The 27,637-nt window shown below is 41.6% G+C and overlaps 1 protein-coding gene across 1 annotated transcript in view; it reads left to right on the top strand.

The window, feature by feature from the left end:
• Ism1 (isthmin 1) overlaps positions 1 to 27,637 on the top strand; it is a 75,466-nt gene that overhangs the window by 26,554 nt on the left and 21,275 nt on the right. The window contains exons 2-3 of the mRNA XM_046433527.2: positions 17,054 to 17,293; positions 26,099 to 26,363. Coding sequence (XP_046289483.1) covers positions 17,054 to 17,293; positions 26,099 to 26,363 — 505 coding nt within the window. The remainder of the gene's footprint in view (positions 1 to 17,053; positions 17,294 to 26,098; positions 26,364 to 27,637) is intronic.

The raw sequence follows: 27,637 nt of genomic DNA, 5'->3' as shown, positions 1-27,637 counted from the left end.
TATTAGTCATTGTTGGATGGATTTTTTTTAAAGGATGATTTTTGAAAAGATAAACAAAATAAGGACACAAAGAACAGGAATAAAAGCCATGTATCCCAGGGAGCATGTATTCTAATGATCTTCTACTCTCTTTACCACTGAGAAATGCCAAAAGCAGGTGAGATTGGAGTAAGGCCTGACATATAAGTCTGCCCATTTTACAGATGGTCCAGGGCTTGGGAGCTGTTTCAGCTAGTCCAGGCATTGCGCCTCCTGCCTCTGCCCAGTGGACTGCTGCCACCAGATACAAAGCAAGTGCAGGCCCACTGAAACCCCTTCATGCTCTGCGTAGACAGGCACAGCAGGACCACACGGAGTCCATTCTTCTCCAGCAAAGTAGTGATGTGTTCCAGGCAAAAACCCAATAGGGGATGTTTTGGCCCAAAGGAAACATTTACAACCAAATTATACACCTCGGAAAATAAATGAGCTTTCATTTTGGAAGGAAACCCTGCCAGGTTCTTTATTATTTGCACCACAATCATAAAGTTGGTTTTAATCTCTGCAGTGGAATGCCATTGGGTTGGCCAACTGGCAGGCTCTGGTGGTTTGAGTGGGGACCTCTTCACCCTGAGGAGCACACAATGGGAAGCAAGGGGAAGTACTTCTCCTGAAATGTTTTTCTCAGGATCCATTGGCTTTCTTTTTTTCTTTTTTCTTTTTTTGGCATGTTCATTGCAACTTCAAAGCAGACTCCTTTCTTCTTTTTCTTTTCTTTTATTCTCATTTTTTAAAATTCCTGGGGCCTTCCAGAAAAAGGCTTAATATAATGTGTCCTTTCTAAATGGACAGAAATCCAGGAGTAGGCCCAAGAAAGTCTATAATGGATTTCCATTGATTCCTTGAAGGGGAGTTGAATATAAAAAGCTTAGAAAGAACAGAGAAGAAGGGCTATGAAGTACATTCTCTTTTTCTACCTTAACAAAGAAATCTGGTGATTTAACCTGCTGGGAGACTGCTCCCAGGATTCATGCTATGAAATGACCCTGTAGATATAGCAGCTAGGAGGTTTCTGGGATGGCCTAGGGTTTCAAATATTTTATACCATTATCAGATGAGGTTGCTGGGTACAATGTCCAGATTTAGGTTTAGAATAAAAAAAGTTCTCCTACCAGCTTTCCAGTATGTGTCTAGGTACTTGCAGTTAGGAAAATCTCTCAATAGGGCTCAGAGTAGATTAAGCTTGCAGAGAAATTCACACTCATACTGAGGACAAGAGAATAAAGTCCTTGGTAGGCATGTGGAGTTTTAGAAAGCAGAGCAGGAAAGCAGATGATTGAAGTGAGTAGTGGGCAAGACTTCAGTGCTCATTGAAGGGGCAAATCATGGCAATGCTGTTAAGAACCCTGAGCAGTTTCCAAACTTTGCAGCATTTTGGAATTCTCTGGAGATCTTTTTTAAAAGTTCTGATATCTGTGTCCTACTTCAGTCACTCCTGATTTAAATAGTTTGGGGTGAATGCAGAATATTAGACGTACAGCAAAATCTGGGTACTCCTGTTGCAATCTATAAGCTCCATGAGGGTAGAGACCATCTCTGTCTTTCTCCCCTTTGAATTTCCAGCCCCTTTAACAGAGTAATTGACTCTCAGTAATTATGTTAAATGGATACATGAATAAAAGTCTTGTAGCTCATCTACCCACACACCATCCAAACAAATCCCAGATAATTAGGTGATTTCAGCTCTTAAATATTTTGGGTTGTTTAGGGTAAAGTGTGACTTAAGTTTCAGATTTTCCTTTCCCTGCCCCCTTTATTTTACCCTCTGCTTCTTTTTACTTACAATATCCTAAGAATGATTTTATAATCCCCTGTCTGGATCATTTTTAATATTCATGACCTGGCAACTTTATCATTTGTGCCTATAGATTGCTTTGCATTTTCCTTAAGTCGGGACTTAGACCTGAGCTCCTCTGTTCCTGGGGTTGGTTGTCTTAGACCTCTCTATAATACTTTAATTATTCGTTGGTAGAGCACCACAGTGGTTCTTCATCAGTGAATCCCTGGAGGCATCTTTTACCCAGCAGTTCCATGGGCAGCACTTGTTCCCTTGTTCTGACAGGGAAGGTTTCCATTTCCCACTCACTGCTTCCATCCCATCTCACCCCCCCCTTCTACAGACACCAAATTCTGGCAGTGGATAAGTCAGCCTTTATTGTAAAAATGTTTATGGAGACTGTCAGTTCTTAACCTTGAAACTGAACCATGCTGTTTGTATTTTTCCAAGTGATGGAGAGTGTGAAGGACTAATGAAAATGGAGCGTGAAGAGATCAAACATGCGTCGTGGAATCTTTGTTCAAGACCCGGAATGGGAGAAATTCCACTTTGGAGGGGGAGTGTGGAATTCTGGGGAATGGGATCCTCTCTTAGTCAAGCTCAAGGCCTGAGATCATGACCTGGCATGAGAGAAAGTGAGGGACAGGGAGTGAGGCGAGTGGCGGGGGACGTGGGAGGCAGGGATCATAAGACATTCTTTCTCTTTTGAAAAGCTAGAAACATATTTCCTTTGGTCAGAGAGCAAGTAAATTCACTTGTAACAAACTCTATCTTCTGACCTTCTCAAGTCTGCTTTCAAAAGCCAGGATTTTGAAAGAAGCCATTCATAAGTGTGTGTAACACACCATGTTGGAGCACTTTTTGCTGACCGTGTGACTTCTTGTAGACCACTAGGGAGGGTGAGCATTTGGAGCTGGGAGTCAGGCTCTTAGTAACTGAATACTCAGAACTTTGGTTTAAAAAAAAATGAGTTTGGCTCTATCTAAAAGGCCAGTCTTTATATCTGCAGACTTGAGGAGTAAGTGGGAGAGTCCAAGCTGAAGCCAGCAAATGGCACTTTCACAGGACGGTATATAAGTTTTCTGGAAGAAGGTGAAGCTCCAGTTGGTACGTGAGCTTTCTAGTTAGGGCCTGTACAATTATTTTAACAAAAGCAATTCCTGGAGTTGGATTCTTGGCAGAATCAGGCCCTGTCTATGGAGCCTTCAGCCTCATAGGTGTATCAGGCCTCTGTTTCCAGGAAGATCTCCCTGGAAAATAAGGAGAAAGTCTACTGAAACCCTTTTCTCCAACTCTCTTCTCAGTCTCCCATCTGCTTTCTTCCCACTTCACTCACTCCCTGATGAAGGTTTCTCCTCTTTCTTAGAGCTGCCCAAGGCCCCCAGGCCCCCTCAGTTCTTCCTTAATCTGTTCTCTCTGAGCAAGAAAATTTATCCTATCCAATAGTCAATGTGGACTCAATCCTGGCCTTCCCCATGGACCTATCTGTCTTGTTTAGAGTCAGATTGCATGGTGAGGGATAAATCAGTTGGAGGCCACGTTTAGAGAACTTGCTAAGAAAGTCTGAGGAGGCTACAACATATTGACATAATGACACCAGGGAAAAGCAGGAAGTGAGCCCCATCCTAGAGTTCTCCCTCCATCTTCACACATTTTTATCTTTTCACTTTGCGTGGTGTTCTCTAATGTCACTAAACTCAGAAACCCAGCAAGATGAAGAGTTCTTCCCTTCCCCTCCTGGTGTTCTTGTCAAACAGAGATCTTCAAGTAGTGGGTGATTGCTCGGAGGCTCTCCCCAAGCTGGACTGGATTCCTTGGAGTTCATTTGCTATTTACCTGACCACATTTTAGCAGGATAAAATGCACCAACTCTCTGGGAGCCCTTCCTTTCTTATATGCCATTTTCTTTTACTAACACGATCCTTAGAAGAACAATGCCTTTACTGCTTCTAGCAGCCTGTTCCTCATTTCTCATCTTCTCCTGGTTCAAGCAGAGCCATCCCACCCCCTCCCATACCTTCTCCTCCCATCCCATCCCATCCATTCATTCAAAGGATATTTAGTGGAGTTCAGATTTGGGGGTAGGAGGTAAGACTTCAATTATAATAAGGAAAGATTACTTGTCATTCCTGTAAAACCACAGAGGGCAACCAGGCAGTGCCACTGAAGCAGGGAGGGCTACAGCCTCAGACTTGGAGTTAGTAATCCTGTATTCTGTGCCACTTTCCTCCCCAGTGATCTCCTGGTATATACACAGAGTATAAAAAAGTAGGAACTTGAATCTCAAAACCCAATTTTCCCTACTCCTGCCAAGCAGGTCTGGTATGATTATACTCAGGACTAGTTGCATTTTAACAGGGGATCATGGAGGCGAAAATGGCTTTAAAACTAAAATGACTAAAGCACTGAGCATTCCCAGTATCCTGAAGGTGGGCCAACCAGTGATCTAGCCCTTTCTCTGCATTCTTACCACTATGTTTACTCTGGGGCTATTGGAAGAGGGTTCTTACTCTCCATAATTTCCATCAACACAGGATGCCTTCTGGGGCGTTTGCTAGTCAGGGTTCTGCCTTCAGCTCCCTGGAGTTCACATGATCTAAGGTCCTGTGAAGGGACAACTTTGGTAAGATTCTAAACTTCAGTTTTCTCACCTGTAGAGTGGAGTTAATGGTAATTGTATCCTTCTGGTAGGGATCTTTGGGAGGAAGTTGGCTGGAAAGATGCAGAAAAGTATTTAGGCAAGGTGGGTAATTCCTCTTCTGTTTTCTTTTGTGGTTTTGGTAGTTATGTAAGTTCTGTGCAGAGGTAACTTTCATGTAGAGGGGGACACAGATCATATGTGTAAAGCTACATTTGGGTGGAAGATGGGAAATTCAGACTCTCTTATTATAGACAACACCTCCAGGGAGGTGCAAGGAGCAAGGGCCTTGGAATCTGTTTACCAATGAGGAGCCACTCAGCCTCAATTTCCTCTGTGAATTTGGAATTCTCATGTCTATATTAAATGGATGTTGTGAAGATCAAATTTAACACATGTGTCCTATTTTCCCAAAAATATTCTGTTTGTCTCTCTAGGTCCATTTTTTTCACCCTTCTTCATTCTAATCTATGCCTTGGGTACCCAGTCTGCATGTATTACATCAATAGAATCCCTTGATTTCTGGCTTCTGATTGGGTTTGGCCAGTGTTATACTTGGCAGGGGATGAGAAGAAGAGGAGAGGGAGGTTGAAGGATTTGGTAAGTGCCCTATTTCCCCTTCCCACCCCTTATGTACACATATAACTCTTGCTTTCCTTTGGATAACAGTATCCTTTCTCTTTCCTTGCAGCTTTGGGTCTAGGGATGTAAGGTCTCCCTGATCTCACTGCTCTAGGTACTGAAGCATGCTTGGTAGTTGCCAGTTACTTTCTCCTAAAATGTGTAAACCGTTCCTTTATTAAACTTTCCTCATTTACCAAGTTTGAAAGTACCATGCATTTCTTCCTTTACCTCACACTGATATATCCTAATATGGTGATGTTTATACTGGGGAGAATAGTAAACATGTAAACATGGTCTCTGTTTCAAATGCTACCCCTAATGATTACCTCCTAAAAGACAACCTCTGAAAAGCTCTTCTTGTGAACTTCAGTTAATTGAAGAATTATTCTTGGTGAGGAAAAAAAATGGGAGATGCTTTGTTTCTCAAGGATGAGAGTAGGAAACTGTATAGGGAGCAGGGAGGTTGAAAGTAGGTTGGGCACCCCTCGCGGTTGACCCTCTGCCCTCCTCTTGGGTCTCTGCATGAGAGGTGACACCCAAGGAAAGTCCTCCTTACAAGGCATGATCCGCCAGTCTTATTTCAGCTTGTTAGTGTCTTAGACCAGAAATCAGAAAGGAATCATTAGAGAAGATAAAAAAGCATAGGATGGAGATGTAAAAGAGCAATATATAGGGAGTTTTGGGGTCATTACTAGGAGTCTGGGTAATTTTACTTCCTTGTATTGAAAATTTTCAACACCTAAGAATGCTCCACTTTCTACCTTGCATTTTATATGTGTTTGAGTATTCCTTAGCTTTCCCTCTGGAATCTGAACTCACTGAAGACAAAAATCTATCCAAATACAGTTTTCATAATCTTAAAAACATGAGTCTCATACCAATATAGAATAAACACATGTCAAAGATTTATCCAATTTATGATGAAACTAAGAAGACAGTAATGCCAGTTCAAAGCATTTGAAGATCATTTATTTATAAAGTTAGTTGGGAAAATCTTGATGAAGTAAATTTTTAGACATAAACAAAATTGGTTAATGTCCCAAAGGGCCATAACACAGTAAGCTTTGAGTTATTATTTCTATCAGACTGAAAACATTTGCATTTCTATAAGCTAGCATGTAACTTTTAAGATTGGCCCTAATCAATAGTAAATAACAAAACAAACAAAGATGCATTCTCCTAGAGAATTAATGAATCTTGGATAGTCCTGTCATACTGTGTCCCAGTATCAACTGATAAGCTTGTAGTCACCTTTTTGCTGTTATTTCCAAGGTGTGGATAATTTGGCTTAGCAAGCCATATGCTATTAAAATTATCTGATCCTGATACCTGTACATAACAGATATCTAAGAAGTGTTTGTTGAATGAATCCATGAAGAGAACAAACATCCCAACCAGAGAAAGCTAAGTCAAGGGCCCACAATTACATTGACTGCCAATTCTCCAAGCAAGGATCAAACCATTTCCCTAGAGGGGAAACAGAACAACAGTGCAAATAAGAACAATCTGGATAGGCAGGTGGGAGAGAGACCCAGTCCTGGTGGCTTATAGCTTTCTCTTTGCCTCAGGCCATATTTGATCTGTGATAGCTCTATAATTGTTTATAGTGTCAGGAGGGGTTCCCCAATAAATGAGCATTACTATTTTCTGGCAGTCCACAGAGCTGTACAGGTGCATCATGAAAGTACAAGGGAGAACTGTTAAGTATCAGCTGTAAATCTTTGAAAAACTGGCAATGGAGCTGTTAACACAGAATCACATGTAAATTAAGGAAGTAACAGGCAGGGGGTTGGAATTTTCCAAGACATTTAACCTAGTTTTGAGTTAGCAGGTAGGATAAGAAAAGAGGAAGGTGTTCTATTCATTGAAGATAGTATCTGCATTTTATATATTTAGAACCATCAGATTTTTGGTTTTCCACGCCAGAGTTTGTTCAGTATTTGGAATAAGACTTTTTAAAAATATTGTTGTGGCATGATTTCTCTAGAACAAGTGTCTCTTGAGTATTTCACTCCCAGAATTTCAGAACTGAGTAGACTGAGAGATTTTCTACATTTCCCATCCTATCTCACCATGAACATTTTTAGAAGAAATAGCTGAGATCCTGTGTCAGTTAGCTTTAGCTGTGTAACACATCACTCTAGATTTATTTATACACAAACATTTATAATTCCTCATGATTCTCTGGCTCAGCTGTGGCTCTTCTTGTCTGGGTTGGCTCAGTTGGAGCTAGATGGCCCAGAAAGATCTCAGTGATTGGCCATTCGTAGGCTGGTTGGTCTAGGATGAATGGTTTCTGCTGCACATGTCTCTCACCATTAAACAGGCCAGCTCAAGCTTCTTCACAGGATTCCAAAGAGCAACAAAGATAAGCAAGCCCCAAGGCACAAGCATCTGTTAAGTCTCTCTTCATTATTGTCCCTTTGGCCACAGTGAGTAGCATGGTCAAGCTCAAAGACTGTGTTAGAGGCAACTACTCAAGACACAGATATTTAGAGAGACAGACTTTGTGGGCATTTTTACAAACTATTCTATTATAGATGCAAAGGTACAGTAACTTACCAAAACTAGATAAAGGCAATGATGGGACCCAAACCCAGGCCTCATGACTCCTGATCCTGGCCCCTTCTTGGTACCAGGAGCCCATTTCTAGGATTCCAAGGTTAGGATCATTTTCCTTTTCAAACCTATTTTAGAGGTACTTGAAACAGAGAGCTTTGACTTTAGGTGTTAAGAGAATGCATCTCCTTAAGAGAATGCATCTCCTTAATTTGAATGAAAACTAGCAAAAGCTTCCCAAGTCACTCCTACCCCAGGACTCAGCCTCTGAACTCTGCCATCCCATGTTTTTTGACTTGTCTTCTAGGGTCTTTCTTCCAATAACACAACACCATCCTTGACCTGGACTTGGGTCCCTTTCCGTCAACATGGGGAGATACAGAATCACTGCAAGGAATATTCATCTTCCAGCTTTCCTTGTCCTGCTGAACACCCTCTCCTGCTCAAGGGAGGACTTAGACAGTTGAGCCTAATAAGCATACTGATGATTTGGTGCTTCTTCAAACTGGGTCCTGGAGAATGGGTCCCAGATAATCACTACTTTGTTTTCTTTGCCATCAATGGAGAAAGCACAACTTGAAAAATCACCAGTAATCCATACTCATTAAATATTTGCTCAGAGTTTGCCTTCCAGGGAATGCTGAGCGTTAATGTAGCCAAAGAGCAGGGACTGAAGCCCCCTGGTGGCCACCCTTGGCCTATCTGTTATAGCACTTGGCAGATGAGCTCTGGCCTCAAATTCAAAAACCCAGAGACAAAACTTTGCCCTTAACTTCATCCTGAGGTGAGCTGGCCTCACACCCCCAAGGGGCTTATCAAAAATATTCCTTCTGGACCAGGCTACCTTCCTGAAAAGTATTTTGAAAAGAACAGTTTCTTCATCTCCTTACATTTGCAGGGATGTTTCAAATGATGGATTCAAGATTTTTTTTTTTTTTTTTTTTTTTGCCAAACTGGCACAAAACCCTTGTACTCAATTTCTTACATGTTATCTTAGACTTGAAAGAATAAGCCAAGCTTCATTTTAGTTCATTCCTTAGCTAAACAGGACATAAAAGAAATGTGTCTTGGAAAGTTACCTCTGTTTTCTTTGCTAGCAATGGAGAAAGCACAACTTGAAAAATCACCAGTAATCCACACAATTTCAAGATCAAAGCAATTTACAGAAGTATTTGAGATGAAGCAGTGAAGTGTTGACTTCCATTTGTCAGCCGGTCCCAAGAGGCTTCATTAGGAAAGATGCACAGGGATGGATGGCCCCCTCCCCCACAGGGCCAGCTCCCTTGCCCAAGTGCAATGAGCTTCTAAGGCATCGCCTGAGATCATAAGTAAGGTCACTCCCATGCCCTAAAGTAAACATCATCATGATACATTCTGCCACCATAACGAGAGATTCCCCAGCTATTAGTCAGACCTTCAACAGAAGGCTCCTTGGTTCCCACCCAGAACTGCAATACTCCAGCATTCTTGAAACATGATGATCCTCTGTCTATCCCCGAGGTTTGTCTTTGGTATCCCCAAATGAAGATTGAAACATATGCTTGGCCATTTCCTCTCTGCCCTGATCCTAAAGGACATTGCATTTTTGTGCTTGTTGTAAAATACAACTATGGATATCTACTCTGTTCTAGCTGCCTGAGGGAGAGGGATGACTACTACACACAGGTGTATTACACAAGAGCAGAAGGTGGCCAACTGTGCCATCCACATATTCACAATGCACATTTTCTGCCCAATGGATCCTGGTTACCTCTTTCCAGTATTTCACAGGAAAACCTCTGCCATTCCCTGATGCCATTGCTAGAGTGTAAATCTCCATCTCATCTTCCTGAGAGCTAAGAAGAAGCATGCCCCTTGAGAAAACATGTTAAGATCTGAAGCCCATCTTATTCATTCTCCTGCTTTTCTCTTCCTAGGAGTGCTTGGTCCTCAATCATGTGTAAAGATAATCAGTGTGCCCTTTATTCTTCTATCTCTTCAAATGAGGAAACTTTTGCTCTCCCCTTTGAAATCCTACCAGTGGCATTCTTGAATTTATTTTTAGACGTGTGGAGTTTTCCAGACAAAATTGATGCCCAGCACAGATAAAACCCTCAGTATGTTTATGGTGGGTAGAAGAAAACCAAGTGTTTTAATGTGGAAGGAGCACAGCCATATGCTGGGTGCAGTATGGCTTCCTTTAATCTGGAAAAAGGAAACAAGCATTGTCGATAATAATATGCAGATGTCCAGCTCCAAATGAGGACATATTGCTAATTAGCTATATTGTTAGTATGTTTTAAGGGGAGAGACTGTAGTGACGTTAATTATAATCTCTGCTGTTTGTTGTTCAAAGTCTATGAGACCAAATGCATTGCTAATAATATCTTCTTTAATATCTTCAATAGAAGATTCCTGGATTTTTTTTTCTTTTAGAATCCCACATAAAAGCCACATTAGGGGTAATGAAGCCTGTAGCCTGAGCCTAATTAAAACAAAATCTAACAAGGCCCATAGCCATCATTATCATCAACTAGTACTTATTGGGTGCCCCCTAAGCTTGTGCAATTGGGGAGTGTGGGATTTGGAGACTGCAGATATGGCCTGTTCTTTGCCCTCCGGGAATTTGCCATCCAGTCTGCCTCCAAGAAGTCTGCCTGGTTGTGTTAATCTGGGAATAGTTACCACCGCCTTAAAAAGAAAAAGCACTAAGATTTTGATAGACAGCCACAATTTGTACCTCTTCTGGAGGCTCTGGAAGAGGTCAAACCAGCTCTGTTTTTCACATGCCAGCCTTTAGCTGGTCTTTTCAGAATAGACAGGTGGCTATTTGTAGGCCAGAACAACAATGCTTAGCACATTTTTTCCACAAGTGGATCCATCGCCCATTTCCACACCTTGATCTTCCCCCTCCAGACAATCATCCTAATTTGTCCCGTAGCTCAGTTATTCAAAGAACCCCATTCCTTCTCTCCCTTGTATTCACTTGCCTGGGCCAAATGACCAGCTGTGAGACTGGCCATTCTGACCACTCTAACTCTTGAAGTGGTTGTGGTAATCCACCTTGGTTACAAGGGCAGCCAAAATGAGCAGCTGTACCCTTGCAGTGGTTGGAGGCAGTGGTTGTACATCTTAGACCAGAGGTATATTCAGCATGAAGCACAGATTATAAAAGCATCTGGATTTATCATCTTAGAAATTGCATGTCTCAGTTCATCTCAGCAGAGCTCTTCCAGGGATATTCAGGGCTAGGTGATGAGAACAAAGAAGGAAAGAGAAGATCCTTGCACCATACAGCTTCAGCAAGCTTCCAAATGTTCTGTAGGATGCCACCAGGGAAGTGGTGGTATAGTGGACAATTCACAACACGGTATGACAGGAAGCTCACAGACCAAAGGCTGGTGGGCAGAGACCTCTGGATGTTAGACCTGACATTTATATCATTTACTCAATTATTTTATAACAAGAACACAGAGTGGCTGTGACCATCATACCCACCCCATTGCAGTTCTGAAGTACCTTTGGTTTTACAAACCAGGTTGTCAGGTCTTAGGAGTCCTTTGTAGGATTGCAATCATCCTGACCCACCTCCCTGGTTCTCTTCACCTGATTCACCTGCTTAACTTTTACTTGCCTTTTTGTTTCAGCTCAGACTTACTTAGCTCATTAATTACTTCCTCAGGAAAAATTTTTTCTTTCTTTTTAATACTAGGTTTCAAAGTAGGGAAGTTTATAATACCTACCTCAAATAGTGTCAATAGCTTTTCTGTTTTTTTTTCTCTTTTCTAAGCATCATCATAAGCTCATGGATTTTCACAGAGTCAATGTCAATGTACATCATTCAATTTTTGTTTTTTTTTAAGTGCCCAAATCATCTAATCTTTGAGCAATGAGGGCCATTCGAGTTGGTTCTTTTGAGAGGACCTTGTCACTCATTGAAAACTTCTTTGCTCTCTGTCACAGAGAGGTATCCTAAATTCATCTGTACCTTTCCTGCCTAAGCACTGAACTTAACCATTTGTTCAAGAATCTCTCTTTTAGTGAGGACAACCCCTTGAAACTTACTGATAGTGCTTTAGGACAGTTCAAAGGAAATATTACATTACACAGTGAGCAGTAGATTTGAGGGAAGTAATATGTTAATATTGAAATGGTGAAAAGCTTTTGTAAATATATGCATAGATTTAGAATAGGATATTAGGAAAGTTAGCCCCAGAACACAGCATCTGTAGCCTGGCTGCCACTGTGACGTTCATCCTCATGTTTCATAAAATGCCTTCTGGTACTTCTGTCAGTAGGGGATTGAGTTCAATTGCAAGTCAGAAAATTCAACAAATAGTCAATTAAGCTAAACAAGGGTTTCATATTTTTAATTATTGTTTTTATTGACACATAATATGTTGCATCTTTATGGGGTGCGGTAAGTAATACATGTATAAATGTGTAATGATTAAACCAAGATAATCAGTATTTCCATCTCTTCAAATGTTTGTCATTTCTATGTTTTAGAAATCTTTGGACTCTTCTAGTTGTTGTGAGATATACCATAAATTGTTGAATACTATAGTTACCCTACTATGCAATGGAATACCACAATTACTCCCCCCCCATCTAACTCCATTTCAATACTCTCTGTGTCCCTTTTTTCCTACCCTTTCTCAGTCTCTAGTGACCACATTCTAATCTCTTCTTCATCGAAATAATTTTTTTAACTTCCACAAATGAGTGAGTGTATGTGTTTGTTTTTCTATATTTAGTTTATTTCAATTAATGTGATATCCTCCAATTCCATCCATATTGCCACAAATGACAGGAGTTAATTTTGTGTGTGTGTGTGTGTGGTGCTGAGAATTGAACCCAGGGCCTTGTGCATGTGAAGCAAGCACTCTACCAACTGAGATTTATCCCCAGAACTAGGAGTGAATTTTTTTAATGGTTGCATATTCAACCATGGTAAACAAAACAGCCTGACACTAAAAATCAATGCATAAACCAATAGACTAGAATAGAGAATTTCACCATTTATTGATTATCACAACTCTAAAATTAGAATCACAATCAGGAGCATTAGGAATGATGCTACAGCACTGTAAATGTTAGCAATAGTGTTAATGATGATGGTAAAAGACACTCAGGTCACCACTCTAGGCTGGATATCACAGCTCCATCATGCTATCAGCAACCTGGCTCCATTCATCTTTATAAGCAGCCATATTTAAATATGGCTTTCATCTGCATGTCTGCCAGCTGCCCCATTTCACTTCAAGTTCTGTGTCCTCGCTTCTGACCAGAAAAGGTAGAAGAAAGAAAGGCAGAAGGCAAAACTGAATCTCCCTCCTTTTCAGCAGTTTGAGCCAACCTGTTCTACTTACCCCTCCATGAGCAGAAGTATGTCACTGGTCACCCCCAGCTGCAATGAATGCTGGGAAATACAGCTTTACCTAGCTATATTCCCTTCTGAAACAGTGAGTTTTTTTTTAAAGGGTAGGCAATTGCAATGTCTGCCATAATACTGCTACCAGAGGCAAAATACTAGGTTGCCAGAGCACAGAGTTTTTATGAGTATTGCTATTTTTGGTGATAATAAGTTGTAGAATAATGAAGGAGTAGGAGCTGTGCACAGAGTTAGGAAGCATCACGCAGTAGCTGGATAATCTGACTGACCTAGATCTCTTGCCTCAGTAGCTGAACGGTACTTGTGCATAAACCATGTAAACCAAGTCACTCTGTTTCTCTTTTCATTGGGAGTTGCAGTTCTAAAATTGGCATCCTAAGAGGGAATATTGCTACTGGTGCTGTGCTGTAGCACTGCCAATGTGAACGCACAGACTAAAGATCAACTCAAGGACAATATTGTGGGGAAAGACATATTTTCCCAAACTGTGCAAGCCCCTTAATGTCACAGGCAAAATGAATCCTGTGGTATCTCAGAAAGAATGGTGTTATCTCTTTTCAAAAATTCCCAGACATCCCTGATCTATCATCTTCAGAGCAGAGTGTTTGCTTGTCTAAATAAAACACACACTATTTAAATTGTTGCTTTGAGACCCACACTTTCTGAGAATGTTTATGCTACTAGGATAATTTTAAGTAGGGTCCTCAGTTGAGTGAGCTTGGTGACAGCCAGAATGATGGAGTGATGTCCTCAATCAGGACCTCTGAGGGAAACTCTGCAGGGAAGATGTACAGCATGTCATTTTGAGAAAAGTTGAAAAAGACCTTTTCCTGCATTGTTAGCAGATCTTGTCTCTCATCTCTGACCCCAGATTTAACATCTAGATTACCCAAATAATAGCTATTCCCAAATCTTATTATCAATTGAATAACATGGAGTTTCAATTTGTAGGGCCCATTCTTAGATACCCTTCCCCATCCTGGAGCTCCTAGCTTCTCAGTGCCATCCAGGGTTTTGAGGCATGGTGTTTCGGGGAATCAAGGTCTCCAGTGGAACTCTTTTAAGAAGAATAATTCAGATATTCAAAGATCATGATGAGCATTGCTTTATGATCTACCATCTTCCAAATAGTTTTCGAACTCTGAGCTGGTGTCTGGTGTCAGGATTGTTGGGACATATGGATCAATGCCACAATTGTGTGCAAAACTCAAGCCAAAACACACTTGAGTCCCAGTCCTCAAACTATTCCCGGCAGAGGCACTTGTGGCCTGACTTGCCCAGCCAGTGGCCCCAGCTCTACACTTCTCTTTTATTGTGTAGATACAATCTAACCCAGCCCAGTTAGCTTGAACTCCTGCTGGGAGGGAGGGTACAGGAAGGTCATTATCTGCTCTGCTTTACATGAAGAGTCATTGAGTCATGGAGAGTTTAAGGAGTCTGTTTGGTCTAAGGCTAAGCTGGATCCCTGTGCTGGTAGATTTCCTATCAGGAAAAATTTTAAAAACCAGGTCAAGTGATCAATCAAACTCGTGTGTGTGTGTGTGTGTGTGTGTGTGTGTGTGTGTGTTTGGTTTGTTGTTTTTGTTTTGGGTGTGTGTTGGTTTTGTACTGGGAATTGAACCCAGGGGGCTTTCACATGCCATCCAGGAATTCTTCCACTGAGCTTCATCCCCAGCCCTTTTTATTTTATTTTTGAGGCAGGGTCTCCTCATGTTGCCCAGCCTGGACTCAATTTTGCATCCTCCTGTCTTTTTTCAGACATCAGCAAAAAGTTAAACAGCAGCAAAAATACATTTCCTACCTCTTCTTCTAAAATGTAGAAAGAATACTTCATTAAAGGGAAAAAGAAAGAAGCACACCATTTTTAACCCTATGAAGAGTGTGTCTTGGTGCAAAGAAGTTAGGGCTTGATTTGCACAGATCCCGAAAGGAACTGAATAACACACTGGGCCCTTTCTGTGACTTATATTCCTGAATTCTGAGCACAGATTCTCCAGGAGAATTCAACTGTCCTCCCTAACACCACTTGGGAAGTTTTAGGTTGGGTGACCAGGGATAAGAGGAAGACAATTCAGAAACTAATTGCATTCTGTTATGTTCCCTTTGGAGTGTGATCAAGAGCTCTTATGCTGGGGAAATGTTCTGCATGCTTTCCTCTCTCTCTCTCTCTCTCTCTCTCTCTCTCTGCCCCCCCCCCACTTCTTCCCACCACCCCCAGCCCCCACTTGTTCTCTGTGTGTTGGACTCGATCAAAGAATAATACATCTGGTCTCTGTTGCATTGAGCAATGCCTCAGGATGCCAAGGCAACTCCCTCTACAGGGATGCGCCAAGAGAGAAAAACCACGACAGAGGTGGCTGGAAAGGTGAACAAAGACACGGCCCCTGGCCACATCTGAGTGAAAAGAAAGGGCAAGTGAAAACACGAAGAGCACCCAGCTTCCCCCTCCATTACTTCTTGTCTTACAGAGGAGGCAGACCTGCTGTCTGAGTCCCCCACTTGGCCTCTTCAAACATTCACAAAGGTGGTCTTTGTATGTTTCTTTCTGGGGTTGTTCTTGACCTTGGTACTCCGAGTCGTGAGTGTTTTGATACCAGATGTAACCCCTTTGGCTGGGTTACAGGCTCTGCGGTGGGGGGCAGGGAGTGCGTGTGGAGACAGTGTGCTGAAATATAACTCCCAGACCCCAAAACATGCCCAAGAATAACAAGAACATTAACCACTGACCCAAACCCCGATGAAATTCTATCTTCATATCTCCTTCTACCAGTAAACATGAAAATGCTGCCATCCCTGAAGGCACAGAGGAAGCCTCCAAAGAGAGGTCCAGGGAGAACAAGGAAGAGGAGAAGGACTGGTTTGGGAAAGGAGTCCAACAACTTTCTATGCGCTCCAATCACTAGGAAAAAATGGTCTCCCCGGTGGCAAGTAAATAGTGACATTTTTCACCAGCTGGGAAAAGAAGTGGACTTGCCCTTTCTGGAATGAAGCCATCCCATTTCAGAATGCCTTTTGGTCCCCTTTACTTTGGCTCCCGACACTTCTCTATCTTCATCTTTAGATGGTTCTTCCACCACTTCCCTGTACCCAGCCCCATTGGCTTCTGTTCTTCGAATTAGCCAAGTGACTTCTGCCCGACAAAGATTATCTTCTTTGCTATTTCCTTTACTAAAGTTTCTTCCCCCCAGATCATGGCAGGGTGCTTCCATCTCTTGTTCAGATCTTGGTCTTAATTGTCACCTTCTCAGAGAAGGTTTTTCCCCTGGCCACCTATAGTCAATGTTTTCTCTGTCATCTTATCTTTCTTTTATTTGTGGAAGTCTCTGATCTGATCTTATTTATGTATCTGTGTGTTTATGGTTTCTTGCCCTCAATTATATGTGTATTTTAAATGGATAGATCCCAAGTCTATCTTGTTCGTTGCTGTATCTCCTCTGCTTTGCATGTAGTTGGCGTTTGTTGATTGGATGGAGGGATAGATAGATGGGTAGATGGATACATGGATGGATATGGATGGATGGATGGTTGAAGGGATGAACACAGATGGATAGATGAATGGATGGATGGACAAATGGATGAATGGGTATAATAATTTGGTTTAAGTCTTTCGTCCAGTTTGGTCAAATCTTTTGCTTCATGGCTCACAACAAAGAAACCAAACTGGATGCTAGTACTTTAACTCAAGCCAGGGCAGTTAATCGATTGAAAGTGTGAAAAAGAAACTATAATTTGGTTCCAGTTTTAAAGGAGCACTTATTTTTCCTTCGAAATAATACTTTTGTTTTGATGTATTTTGGTGCTTAGTTAATAGTCAATAACCCATTAACTCTCAGAAAATTCCCAAGTAGCAGACTGGGAGAAATTTCCTGATGCTTTGGCTTTTTAAACTCAGTGGGATAGTAAAATGAGTTAGAAATACTATTCTGGCTTAATTCCAGCCCCTGGGATTGTCCTTGCTCCTGAATTTAATGGACTGTTAAGAGTGGTATTTTTAATCAGGTGCCTCCTAATTAGTTGTTTGTTTGCTTGTTTTTTATTTCAGAATAACCTCAACCTGGAAAGTGACTCCACATCAGAAACCAACTTTGCTCTCTCCAAAGAAGCACCAGGGGACCCTCTGGAGCACCAGGCTGCACATCAGCCCTTTCCCAGACAGCGGTTCCCACAAGAGACTGGGCACCCTTCACTGCAAAGAGATGGCCCCAGATCCTTTCTCCTTGATCTACCAAACTTTCCGGATCTTTCCAAAGCTGATATCAATGGGCAGAATCCAAATATCCAGGTAATTCTTGGCAGCTGGAAGGTGGAAGAAAATCAAACAGTCCATCTTTTGTTTCCTGATCTGACTCTAATGGAAACTGCTGCCTTACCTCAATTTTCTTCTTAACCACTCCTGCCTATGATAATGTTATCTCCCTAAGAACACTGTTGATTTTCTTCTCTGCAAAACCCTTCATTGTGAGATACACCATTATTTTATGAACCAACACCTGCCAAAAAAAATTGTCAAAGTCTGACATAACAAGGACTATAAGACACATTCTGATTTCTGAGGAATGAAGTATCAAAAAGACAAAACAGAGTAGTACACCCTAAAATTGATGAAAAGTGGTAGCTGTAGGAAAGAACTAGTGTAGCTTGTGAATAGATTGGGCAAACAGTTTGGTAGCATTCAGGACAGCACTTCCTTTTGGTGCCTTTCTAGCATGAGGAACTCCTTCAAGAGGGAACAACCTCCGGGTGCTCTACAGTGTAAATAACTGATTTTTTAAAAAACCCTTAAAAAATGAGAGGAAGGAAGATGAGAATGGAAGTTCCTAAGAGAAATATAAATATGTTCCACTATGATTGGATGAAATAGAGAGAAATGGTGGTGAGAGAAAGAAAGGATTCCTGGGATTGAAAATAAGAATACTCATCTACACTGAAATAGTCTAGTATCCTTTGCAAAGCAAATGGTGATCTGATCTGACCCTCCAGACACCCTCAAGAAAGAAACAAAAGCAAATGTCATTTTTCCAACACTATAAGTAACGCAACAGACCTAGGAAATGACTATTTGGTTTACCACAGTTACATAGGTACTAAATAGTAGTTGTCAGGTGGAAATCCAGGCCCTCAAGAATATTTACCCCACTAATCCATGCTTCAGAGACAAACTCCTGTGTTTTTAGTGTTATTTGTACCTCCCTCTATTTATTCCCCAATGGGGTCCCCCTGATGGCTGAGGGAAACCACCCCCTAGATAGTCTAGCCCCTACTTTTTTCTTTCCTTATATGCCTGCTCTCATTATTTTAAGCTTTTTTTACTGATTCTTTTCATTTATGTAGGAACAGCTTTTCCTCTGCACCAAATATCAATTGACTTATATGACTAAAAGTTCACGAACTTGAAATCAGAGCAATTGATCTTTAATGAAGTTATCGCTTTCTCTCCCTTTCTCTCCTCCCCTTCAACATTCTTTGTATGATACAGTTTTAAATCAGTTTCCTTGAACAAAGTTGTTCTGCTCATAAACACCGGTGTCGTGATGGCTGATGAAATGTCACTGAGAGCACAACTTCATTAGAATACATCAACCAGCCCCTGCCGGGTATAAAACATAGTATCAGGTTATGGGAAATTAAGAAATTCAAGTCCTGTTCTTTTCACGAAATGACATAGGTGTCAACATCCCAGCTACCACATAAGACAGTGCCAGAAGGATCATGAGAACAGAGCAGGAAAAAGCACAGTGTTCCAAGGAGGACAGATGCCAACAGATGAGAAGAAGCAGGGCAGGCCTCTGGATGCTAGACAAGTGAAAAATGTTTTAGAGGTCACCGTTTGACAACCTATGCAGAAGAAAGACTGCCTGCCCTGATTAATATTTTTGATGAGTCTTGTAATTAAATAACTGGAAAAATGAGGCTTTTTCTCCAGTGATCCTTTGCTGGGAAATTGCCACATGGCTTTCTGGTAAAGAATAATGGATCCACTTGGGGGAGGTATAGATTCACCCAAATAAAATAAATAAATAAAGCATAGGCATCTTCATACTGTTGCTCCCTATCATGGCTTCCCCTATAGGAGGTAACTTTTCATTATTTATAGATTTTATGCTTCCAGGACCAAATAGCCCTCACCCGAAGAATGCTTAGACCACACCCAAAACAATCTTAAGCTTCTTATGGTTAGCATTTTGCTAGAGGTAGAAATGTCACTATGGGGCTGGATGCTAAAAACTGAGCTATGAGAGTAATAGGTTTTTAAAACTTATTAATGTCGAGTTACAGGAAATGCCTGGACACATGGAGAATGGAAGGCTGCAGGCTTTTCAACTCTTCCCTTACCCCAAAGTTATTGGGTACCTGTGCTCTAGTTATGAACTCAGTTTGGAGGCAGAACAACTCTTATCCTTTTTCTTTCTCCCAGATAAATGCATCAATGTGGAAATGCCTATCCCCTCCCCAGACCCCACTTGGCCCTTTTAAAAATATTTACTAAGTGTTAAGGAAGAACAGTGGCGGGGGGGGGAAAGAAAGTGGGCAACCTCATGGTTGCTACTGATAGATTTGTACATGAGCTAGTAGACCAACCGAGATTGTAATTCATCATTCATTGTACAAAGCTGTGTCATTTAGCAGATGAGAAGTAAGGAACACTTTGGAATAGTTCTGTCCAGCTTCCTCAAGGAAGAGGGAGCTGTCTGGAGTTGCTGGGTGTTAAAACAGTGAGGCATGGGGACAGAAAATAAATGTAGGATGAATTATGAGAAGGCCACACTGGGCCATGGATACTCAGAGCATGGGGTTCTGTCTGGCAAAGCCTCTTAGATTTTTATAAGATGCAGCTTCTGGGTTGGGGTTGTAATTCAGTGGTAGAGTGCTTGCCTAACCTCCATGAGCACCAGCACTGCAAAAATAACAAATAAATAAAATAAAATGCAGCATCTTCCTGTGCTATCACAAAAATATGGTTACAAGTGGAAATCATTCGCCTTCATATCCTCTGAGACTCCAAGCCATCTACTTATGTAGACTTATAAGGTAAAAAGACATAATTGACGCTTTGTTTTCACTTTGTCTTATCCAATCCCAGCATAGGAAGAAGTTTACCTCTAGGCACTTCCAAGAGAGGTGCTTTGGAGGATAGGGTGGAGAAAGAAGAACAGGGCTGCTCTTCGGAGGTCTCCATATTTTTTGGAGGTACCTTTTGAATATCAAAGACTACCATAATTCCCAAGAGTAAAGGTTTCACCACAGCTCCAAATACCAGAGTTATCAACAGGATGGATTTGAAATTATTGCAGTCCCAATGTACATACTATCCAAGAAGTCTCGGCTGCTACCTGCCAGTTGGATTTTCCATTTCCGCTTTAGACAACCCCTGCATCTGTGAATATTCTTCAGGCAATACAGGTATTACGGGTGACCAGTGTTTTATGGATCTGATGACTTGTTGGCCCTAAGTAAAACTGAACTGTGCTAGCTAGTGTTGGGACAAAGAAAGAATGAAGCAGCTGCTACCCCTTGGAGCCAGTCCTATGCCTGCGTGTAAGAGTTTGTGTGTGTGCACGCACAAGCGACTGCAGTCCCATGCACCATTGCACTTGAGTAAACCAGTTCCCTGGTGGTCCTTTAAAACATGAGGTGCTTTCTAAAAGAGGGTGATGGTTTCTCTGTGGCAGCCCTTACCCCTTTCTTCGAGGACTGCTCTTTGGTTGCAGTCCACTGGTTTGACACAGGGCCAATTCAGCCAAGCAGACAGCCCTGCTGTCATCAAAGCATTTTCTCTCCCTGGGTAGTGGAGTGAAGACAGGTGAGGGGCACACCAGTGGGTGGGCTTCCTCTGCCAGGGCCTCTGGCCTCATCTGCTCCCTCCGTTGGCAACCTGCCTCTGCCCCTGCCCCACCTAGTTATCCCTAGCTGGAGCCAAGGAGCTGAACAGCTGAACAGGAATTCAATACCCCTCTCTCTGAACCCCACCACCACTCCAAGCTCTGGAATTGTTTCCCATACTTCAGGACCAGGTCTTCCATCCCTCCCAGGAAAACAGCATTCACCTTTCCCAAGTGACATTGCTGAGCCCTTGCAAAGGGCCGAGTTGCTCAGGCCTCTTGATTTTTAGTGTGGGGAATCTTTATAAAAGCCCCAACATCTGCTTCTGGGGAGGATTTTTAACCCCTATAAGTCAGGGAGCTTCTATCTTAAGTAAATCAGATTCTCCATTGTAAGCCTAGCTTCAGGCTGTGGAAGTGAGTGGGGGAAACTAGAATAGGGGAAAAATGACATCAAACTCCTGAAATGAATTTCATCTCCATATTAAATTTAAAACAATACAAGAAGTTGGGTTTTGTTTAAAAAAAAAAACAAAACAAAAACATTTCAGGAAATAAAGTAAATCCCCCAGGACAAGTTAGACTTGAACTTTAGTATCTTTGGCTGAATATTTGGTTTTCAGCTGATGGTCAGATAGCAAAGACAAAAATCTCAAAAATAAACTCATTATTATGCTTGCTGCACAATTCATTACTACAGTAGCTATTTACCACCAATGATTTCTCTTTTCTGGATCAAACCCAGGTTAGTATTCATTTCAGCCAATATCCTGATTTCTTTTCTTCCGTTGAGAGGGTTTTTTTAAATTTTTTTTGGTTGTTGCACAGTTTTATTTACATGGTCTTAGGCCTCTTAGTGTCATAAGGTACAATTGGAAGAGTTGGCCAGGGCTACAAATGTCATTCGTGCTCCTACTTCTGATTCTCTTTCTTTCTCTCCAAATATTTTTGGGATGGTGGATCTGGCTGAATAAAACTCAAGAAATTTCTGAGTCCAAGATACTGACCCACACAACCATGGGAAAAGCCTATTCTGTTCAGATTCTCATGGGGAGTTGCCATCTATAGCGTGAATTATGGAGTCTGACTGACCTGCTTTGGGGATCTGGAACTGCCATTTCGTAAGCCAGACTGGGGCTCTGTAACTTTCTGCAGGTTCCTTAACCTCTCTGTGCTTCTATTCCCTTGTCTATAAAATTGAAATATGAATACCTATGAATACCTCTGTAGTGTAAAACTACGCTTAAGTATGATTATCTCTGAGGATTTCATCAGATCATCCATATAAAGCACTTAGCTCAGGGCTTTGTACCTGGTAAACTTCTCAGAACTGAGAGATGCTGATTGGAGGATAATGGGGATGAGAAAAACAAAAACTATAAAACTAATCAAGAGTCAGAAGACCCAGTTTAAGACCAGCTCTACACCTTCCTTGCTGTTTCCCTGAGAAATCTGAATTCTCCAAGCAGTTTCTGTGCCTGGAAATTGGGTCTAAATTGCATAAAACAGGCAATAATGTCTAGGTAAGCATGCTGCTACAGATCTCAAAGCACTGATCACAGTTGTCTGAGGGTGCCGCAGTAGTCTTTAGAGCATCTGTGGGTTTGAGACAAGAGGATTAAAATCTTCCTGGTTCATTTCATGATCAAGGAATGAAGGCTAGCATAATCCTTTGCTGCAGACATGCCCCTGGATGCTCTGTATTCACATGGAAATTGTTTTGCTTTATGGAAAATATTGATGCACCCACCCAGTCCTCTCAGCCAACAAGCAAGAAGACTCTTCCAGGTCTTGGATGGCTCTAATGGCTTCTGTAGACTCAGTGGCATCAGTTAGACTGAGAATTGTCTTAGTTTCTCTATGGAAAGTGTTTTTCAGAGCAAGAGTAAAGAGTCAAACTAAACTCCTTATATTAGGCATACTGCACCAATTCATTACCATAGTTGCTATTCACAACCATTTCTCAACTCTGGATCAAACTGAGGTTAGTATTCATTTCAACCAATATACTTACTTTTTTTTTTCTTCTATTGAGAGGGACTTAAAAACAGTCATGTAAAGAAAGATTTTTTTTCTCCTTGAACAGACATGTTTGCATGGCCATAGGTGCCACAAGATACAATCAGAGGATAGTTTTAACTATCAAAAGAAGAAAAGCTGATCAAAGTGCCTAGGACCTTATCCTCATTTTTCTGATTTTGGATAGAATTCTCCAAACTGGCATTTATTTTGGATTCTCTTTCTTGAAGCTAGGGAGGTTTTGCCAAAAGTTAGACCTGGAGCTTTTGAAAGAGTTTTCTTTCTTTTGCCATTTTGATTGGTGGAGTAGAAAAGTCCAGAAGAAACAAACATACTAAGTTCAATATATGTATTAAGGATCACAAAGAATAGAGATACCTAGAGTCAGCTGGAAAATCTGCCCACTCCATGTCTCCAGCTCTTTCACACTGATCATTTTTTAAGACATCTTTACAAAAGGATTCCTTAATACTAAAAAACATGCAAGCAGAGTAAGAGCATCAAGGAAGTAAAACTAGTCCCTATCATTTGAAAAGTGATTTAGCATGCTCATTGTCTTCTTAATTGGATGCCTATGAAATTTCAGGTTCAATTTAGATTTCTTCTTTTGATATCAGTATGAGGTTTCCACATTGTTAACTGTAGAGAAGGGTGTATCCTAAGATTTGTTTTTTGTTTTGTTTTGTAATTCATTTTGGGCAGTGGCTAGAAATTAAAGGGAAAAAAGAAACCTCTAAGCTGTTGAGATTTAGTCATTGATATAGTTTTTGGAGTAAATTTGTATTTTGCTACTCATTGCCTGGCCAGGCAAGAAATCTATTTTGTTTGGATCTGAGCAGTAATTTGGGGGGAAAAAAATCGTATTGACGGTAATAGCTTGAAACATGAAATTGTTTTTATTCCCAGCTTGGAGAAATTGCAGGGCACGTTTTGTTTAAGCAATCCTTTTGACTCCAGTTTGAGTACAAATGGAATACCAAAACTGTTGGGCACATTCCCCCTTATCTCCTACCCAGAGACTGATTTCATTACCATAATTGCAGGTTTGCCTGGCTCTTGGCAGCCTCTTCCCTCCACGACCCTTAAATAGCCTTGTAGATGATGGTTACTATTCACTCGTTCTGTCTGCAAGCAGTGCACTCAGAGCTGCAAAGGAGAAAGGTTGTGTTCAAAGACTCAGCATTTCTCATCCCTGCCCTGGTCAGTTCTGCATCACCCAGCTATGCATTTCTTCTTCACTAGGTTCCCTGTGGGTCCCAGTGACCTTAACTCTCCCTTGTTCATCCATCCTATCAAATAGCAATGATACAACAGATATGATGTTTTCCTATTTCTTTATTTTTCTTTTCTGTAATTACTTGAAAAGCTGTGTAATTATTTATAAATATGCAAGGGGTGCCTACAATACTATAGTAATGGTGGTGGCATGGAATAAAGCTCACGGTATCTTGTAGACATCCTGCAACAGGAGTGAAAGTTGCATTTAATTGTCTGCCACCCAAGTATGCTCTTAACCTTGTGCCTGGACCTTAAGAATCACAGACCAGGACCACCACTGGCTGGGTAGCTTCCTTCATATGTCAACGTGAACAGGATTCAAACCTCCGCGTTTCACAAAAGGAAGGGGCTGTTTGTCTCAGGGATGGGCATACCCCAGTGCAATTTGGAAGAACATCTCAAGAAACCCTTCAGACATTGGGTCAGTGTGAAATTGGGAATGCATCTGCCCAGTACATCTTGCGCTGATTACTTGAAGCGTATGTTTCTGATTCATTTGCACATAACTCATCCAGTGGGTGTTGCAAGAGCTATGTGATGGCCAAAGGAACCCAATGAGTCTTTTATTATATTCTTAAACAAGTTTCTCTATGTTGATTGTCTCTTGGAGCCAAGAAACTGCATTCTTCCAGCCCCGTGACAGACCTCAAAACTAGGCTCTGTCAATTCAAAGAACAAGTTCTAACCTTAGCTCTGAGACTATCTGCTTTGACCCTGGGTCTGGTGTTAAACTACAGGAAGAGTAAAAATTGTAATTGGGGAAGCCTGATCTTGAGGATCTGGTGCTTATATCTCTGCACACCCTGTAGCTTCCAGCCCACCACCAGTTCCATCGGTCTCATGAGAGTGTACTTGTATCCTTTAGTTTTTGAGAGGCAGTGTGCAGAGTTGGTAAGAGCATGGGCTCTGGAGCCTGACTCCCATGTCTGCCATTTCCTCACTCTAGGTACTTACACATTTTGTTAATGTCTATGTGTGCCAGTCTTCCCTGTCTATAAGAAGCTTGGGATGTTGCTCAGAGGTAGAGTGCTTGCCTAGTATGCATGAGACCCTGGGTTCGACCCCAGCAACACACACATACACACACACACACACAAGCTATCCATTGCTGTCTAGCAACCACTCCAAAAATTAACAGCTTGAAACAATGACCACTGGATTGCTCATGCTCATGTGGGTCAGGAATTTGAGCGAGGCTCAGCTGGAAAAGCTTGCCTGGGTTCCATGTGGTATCACTAGGGGTGATACAACTGGGACTGATCCAAGATGGCCCCAATCACACTTGGAGCTAGAATTTGGCTGAGGTGGCTCAGTTCTCATCCACATAATCTCTCTCTTTATGTGGCTTCTACACAGGTAGTGATTTGGGCTGGACTTCATTACATACCAGTAGGGACATTCCAGGAGAAGGAAAGCTGAAGTTATAAGACCCCTTAAACCTACCAGTATCACTCCTATCCATTCAACTGGAAAATGAGTCATAAAGCCAGCTCAAGTTGGAAGGGTGGGGAAACAGACTCCACCAGTTGATGTGCAGTGTGCCACATAGAGGGAGAGAAGGTTGCTACGAAGATTTAATAAACTCATATAGGCAGAATACTTGGAACAGTGCCTGATACAGAGTTAAGGCTCAGTGAGTGTTGTGTTTTATTATGATTATTCTTCTATCACTTCAGGAACTCATAGAGTACCTGTTTACCCCTTGCATTAAAGACTTACTGATGACAACTTAGTCACCAGCAAATCAGGAGCCTGAGTAAGGCCTGGTTTCACCCAACCTAAGGCCATGTTCCATCTAATTGTGGGATCATGTTGGCCATCCCTGGGTGTTTTCCATTGTCTCTCACCAGACAATCTCACAAGGGATAAAACAATCATTTCCCTCAACTCTCTCAGACTTTCTTCCAAGGGTCACATAGCTTGGAGGCTATTGACTCCACATTGACCCTGACCTGTTCTGAATTCTTCAGGTCACCATAGAGGTGGTCGACGGTCCTGACTCTGAAGCAGATAAAGATCAACATCCGGAGAATAAGCCCAGCTGGTCAGTCCCGTCCCCCGACTGGCAGGCCTGGTGGCAGAGGTCCTTGTCCTTGGCGAGGGCAAACAGCGGGGACCAGGACTACAAGTATGACAGTACCTCAGACGACAGCAACTTCCTCAACCCCCCCAGAGGGTGGGACCGTCCGGCCCCAGGCCACCGGACACTTGAAACCAAAGAGCAGCCAGAATATGGTGAGTTTACCACCCAGTAACATAAAGTTGGTGGGGAGAATAAATGAGGATGATGAGGCCTAACAGATATGGAGCCAAGCAAAACCCAGTTTATAGTATGTGGTTCTTAGCCTTCTACGAGGCATACCTCAAAAAGGGTTTGTTCTGCAGAAGCTCCAAGGAGTCACCAGCAGCCACATTTTTCTAAAAAGACTATAATTTTAAAATCATCCCAATTATCCTAGGAGAGAAATTTTTTAGGGTCTTTGGGGTTCTTTCTGTCTTGCCCCAAATTTTGGTTTTATTTCTAAAAACAAATCATTAAATTAACTTCCTTTTATTTTTTTACTATAAAATTTCAAATTAAGATCAATTTAATAAAAGAGATGTAGATGGCTGCTTCCTTTGACCAAGAAACTGTGTTATGTTTGATATCACCAGTGAAGTAGCCCTTGGGAATCCACATGAACATGTGTGTCACAGGTTGTCAAAGTAAGCCCTCCCCTAATAAGTTTTAAGACCCCTAAGTTGAGAGTTCTAGTTTTCCTAGTTTTTAGAATAGGATATGTGTGAGTTTGCAAACAATTTCCAAGTTCATTGACTTCAAATAGTAAAAGTTCAATTCTCACTTAAATTGAGATAGGATAGAAGGTAGAGGGAATTCAGCTCCATTCAGTCATTCAAGTATCCAGCCTCCTCCTTCCATCCTGGAACTCCGCCAACTGATAGGTCCTGAGAGTTATTCCCGAGATGCTCTGCAACCAGTTGATATCCAAGGAATAAGTGGGATCCTGGAGAGGGCACATATGCTCTTAACCTTTCAGCACATCACATCTACTACTCAAATTCTACTGGAAAGATCTAGTCTTATGACCCCTTATAGGAAAGATATTCTGTGTATCCAATGAAAGGAGGAAAGAGATTTTACTGATCTGGAAAATTCAGGTAGCATGTTATAAGAATATTTGATGTTTTACAAATGCACCCATCCTCATGATATTCTTGTGACTTGCATGAATAGTATATGACCAGGATGACTTGCACCATTTTCACTATCACCTTTACCCCATTTTTCTACAGAAAGACAAGTTATATATTGGAGAGTCACTTTTATTTGCTAGGAGATAATTTTGGCAACTTCCAAAATATTAAGACAGTCTTTTTTCCAGCTACATAATTCCATTATTCAGTCAATATTCACTAAGGGCATGAATTATATCTAACACTAGGCTAGGTGCTGGGAGTCCAATATAAGTAAGATATAGTCCTTCCCTAAAGAGGATGTTACCTATCTG

This window comes from Marmota monax, unplaced genomic scaffold, assembly GCF_021218885.2.
Source record: "Marmota monax isolate L192 unplaced genomic scaffold, Marmota_monax_Labrador192_F-V1.1 WCK01_AAM20220418_F8-fsc00014, whole genome shotgun sequence".
Lineage (NCBI taxonomy): Eukaryota > Metazoa > Chordata > Mammalia > Rodentia > Sciuridae > Marmota > Marmota monax.
The sequence above is the reverse complement of the archived record's forward strand: the minus strand, read 5'-3'. Positions and strand labels throughout refer to the sequence as shown.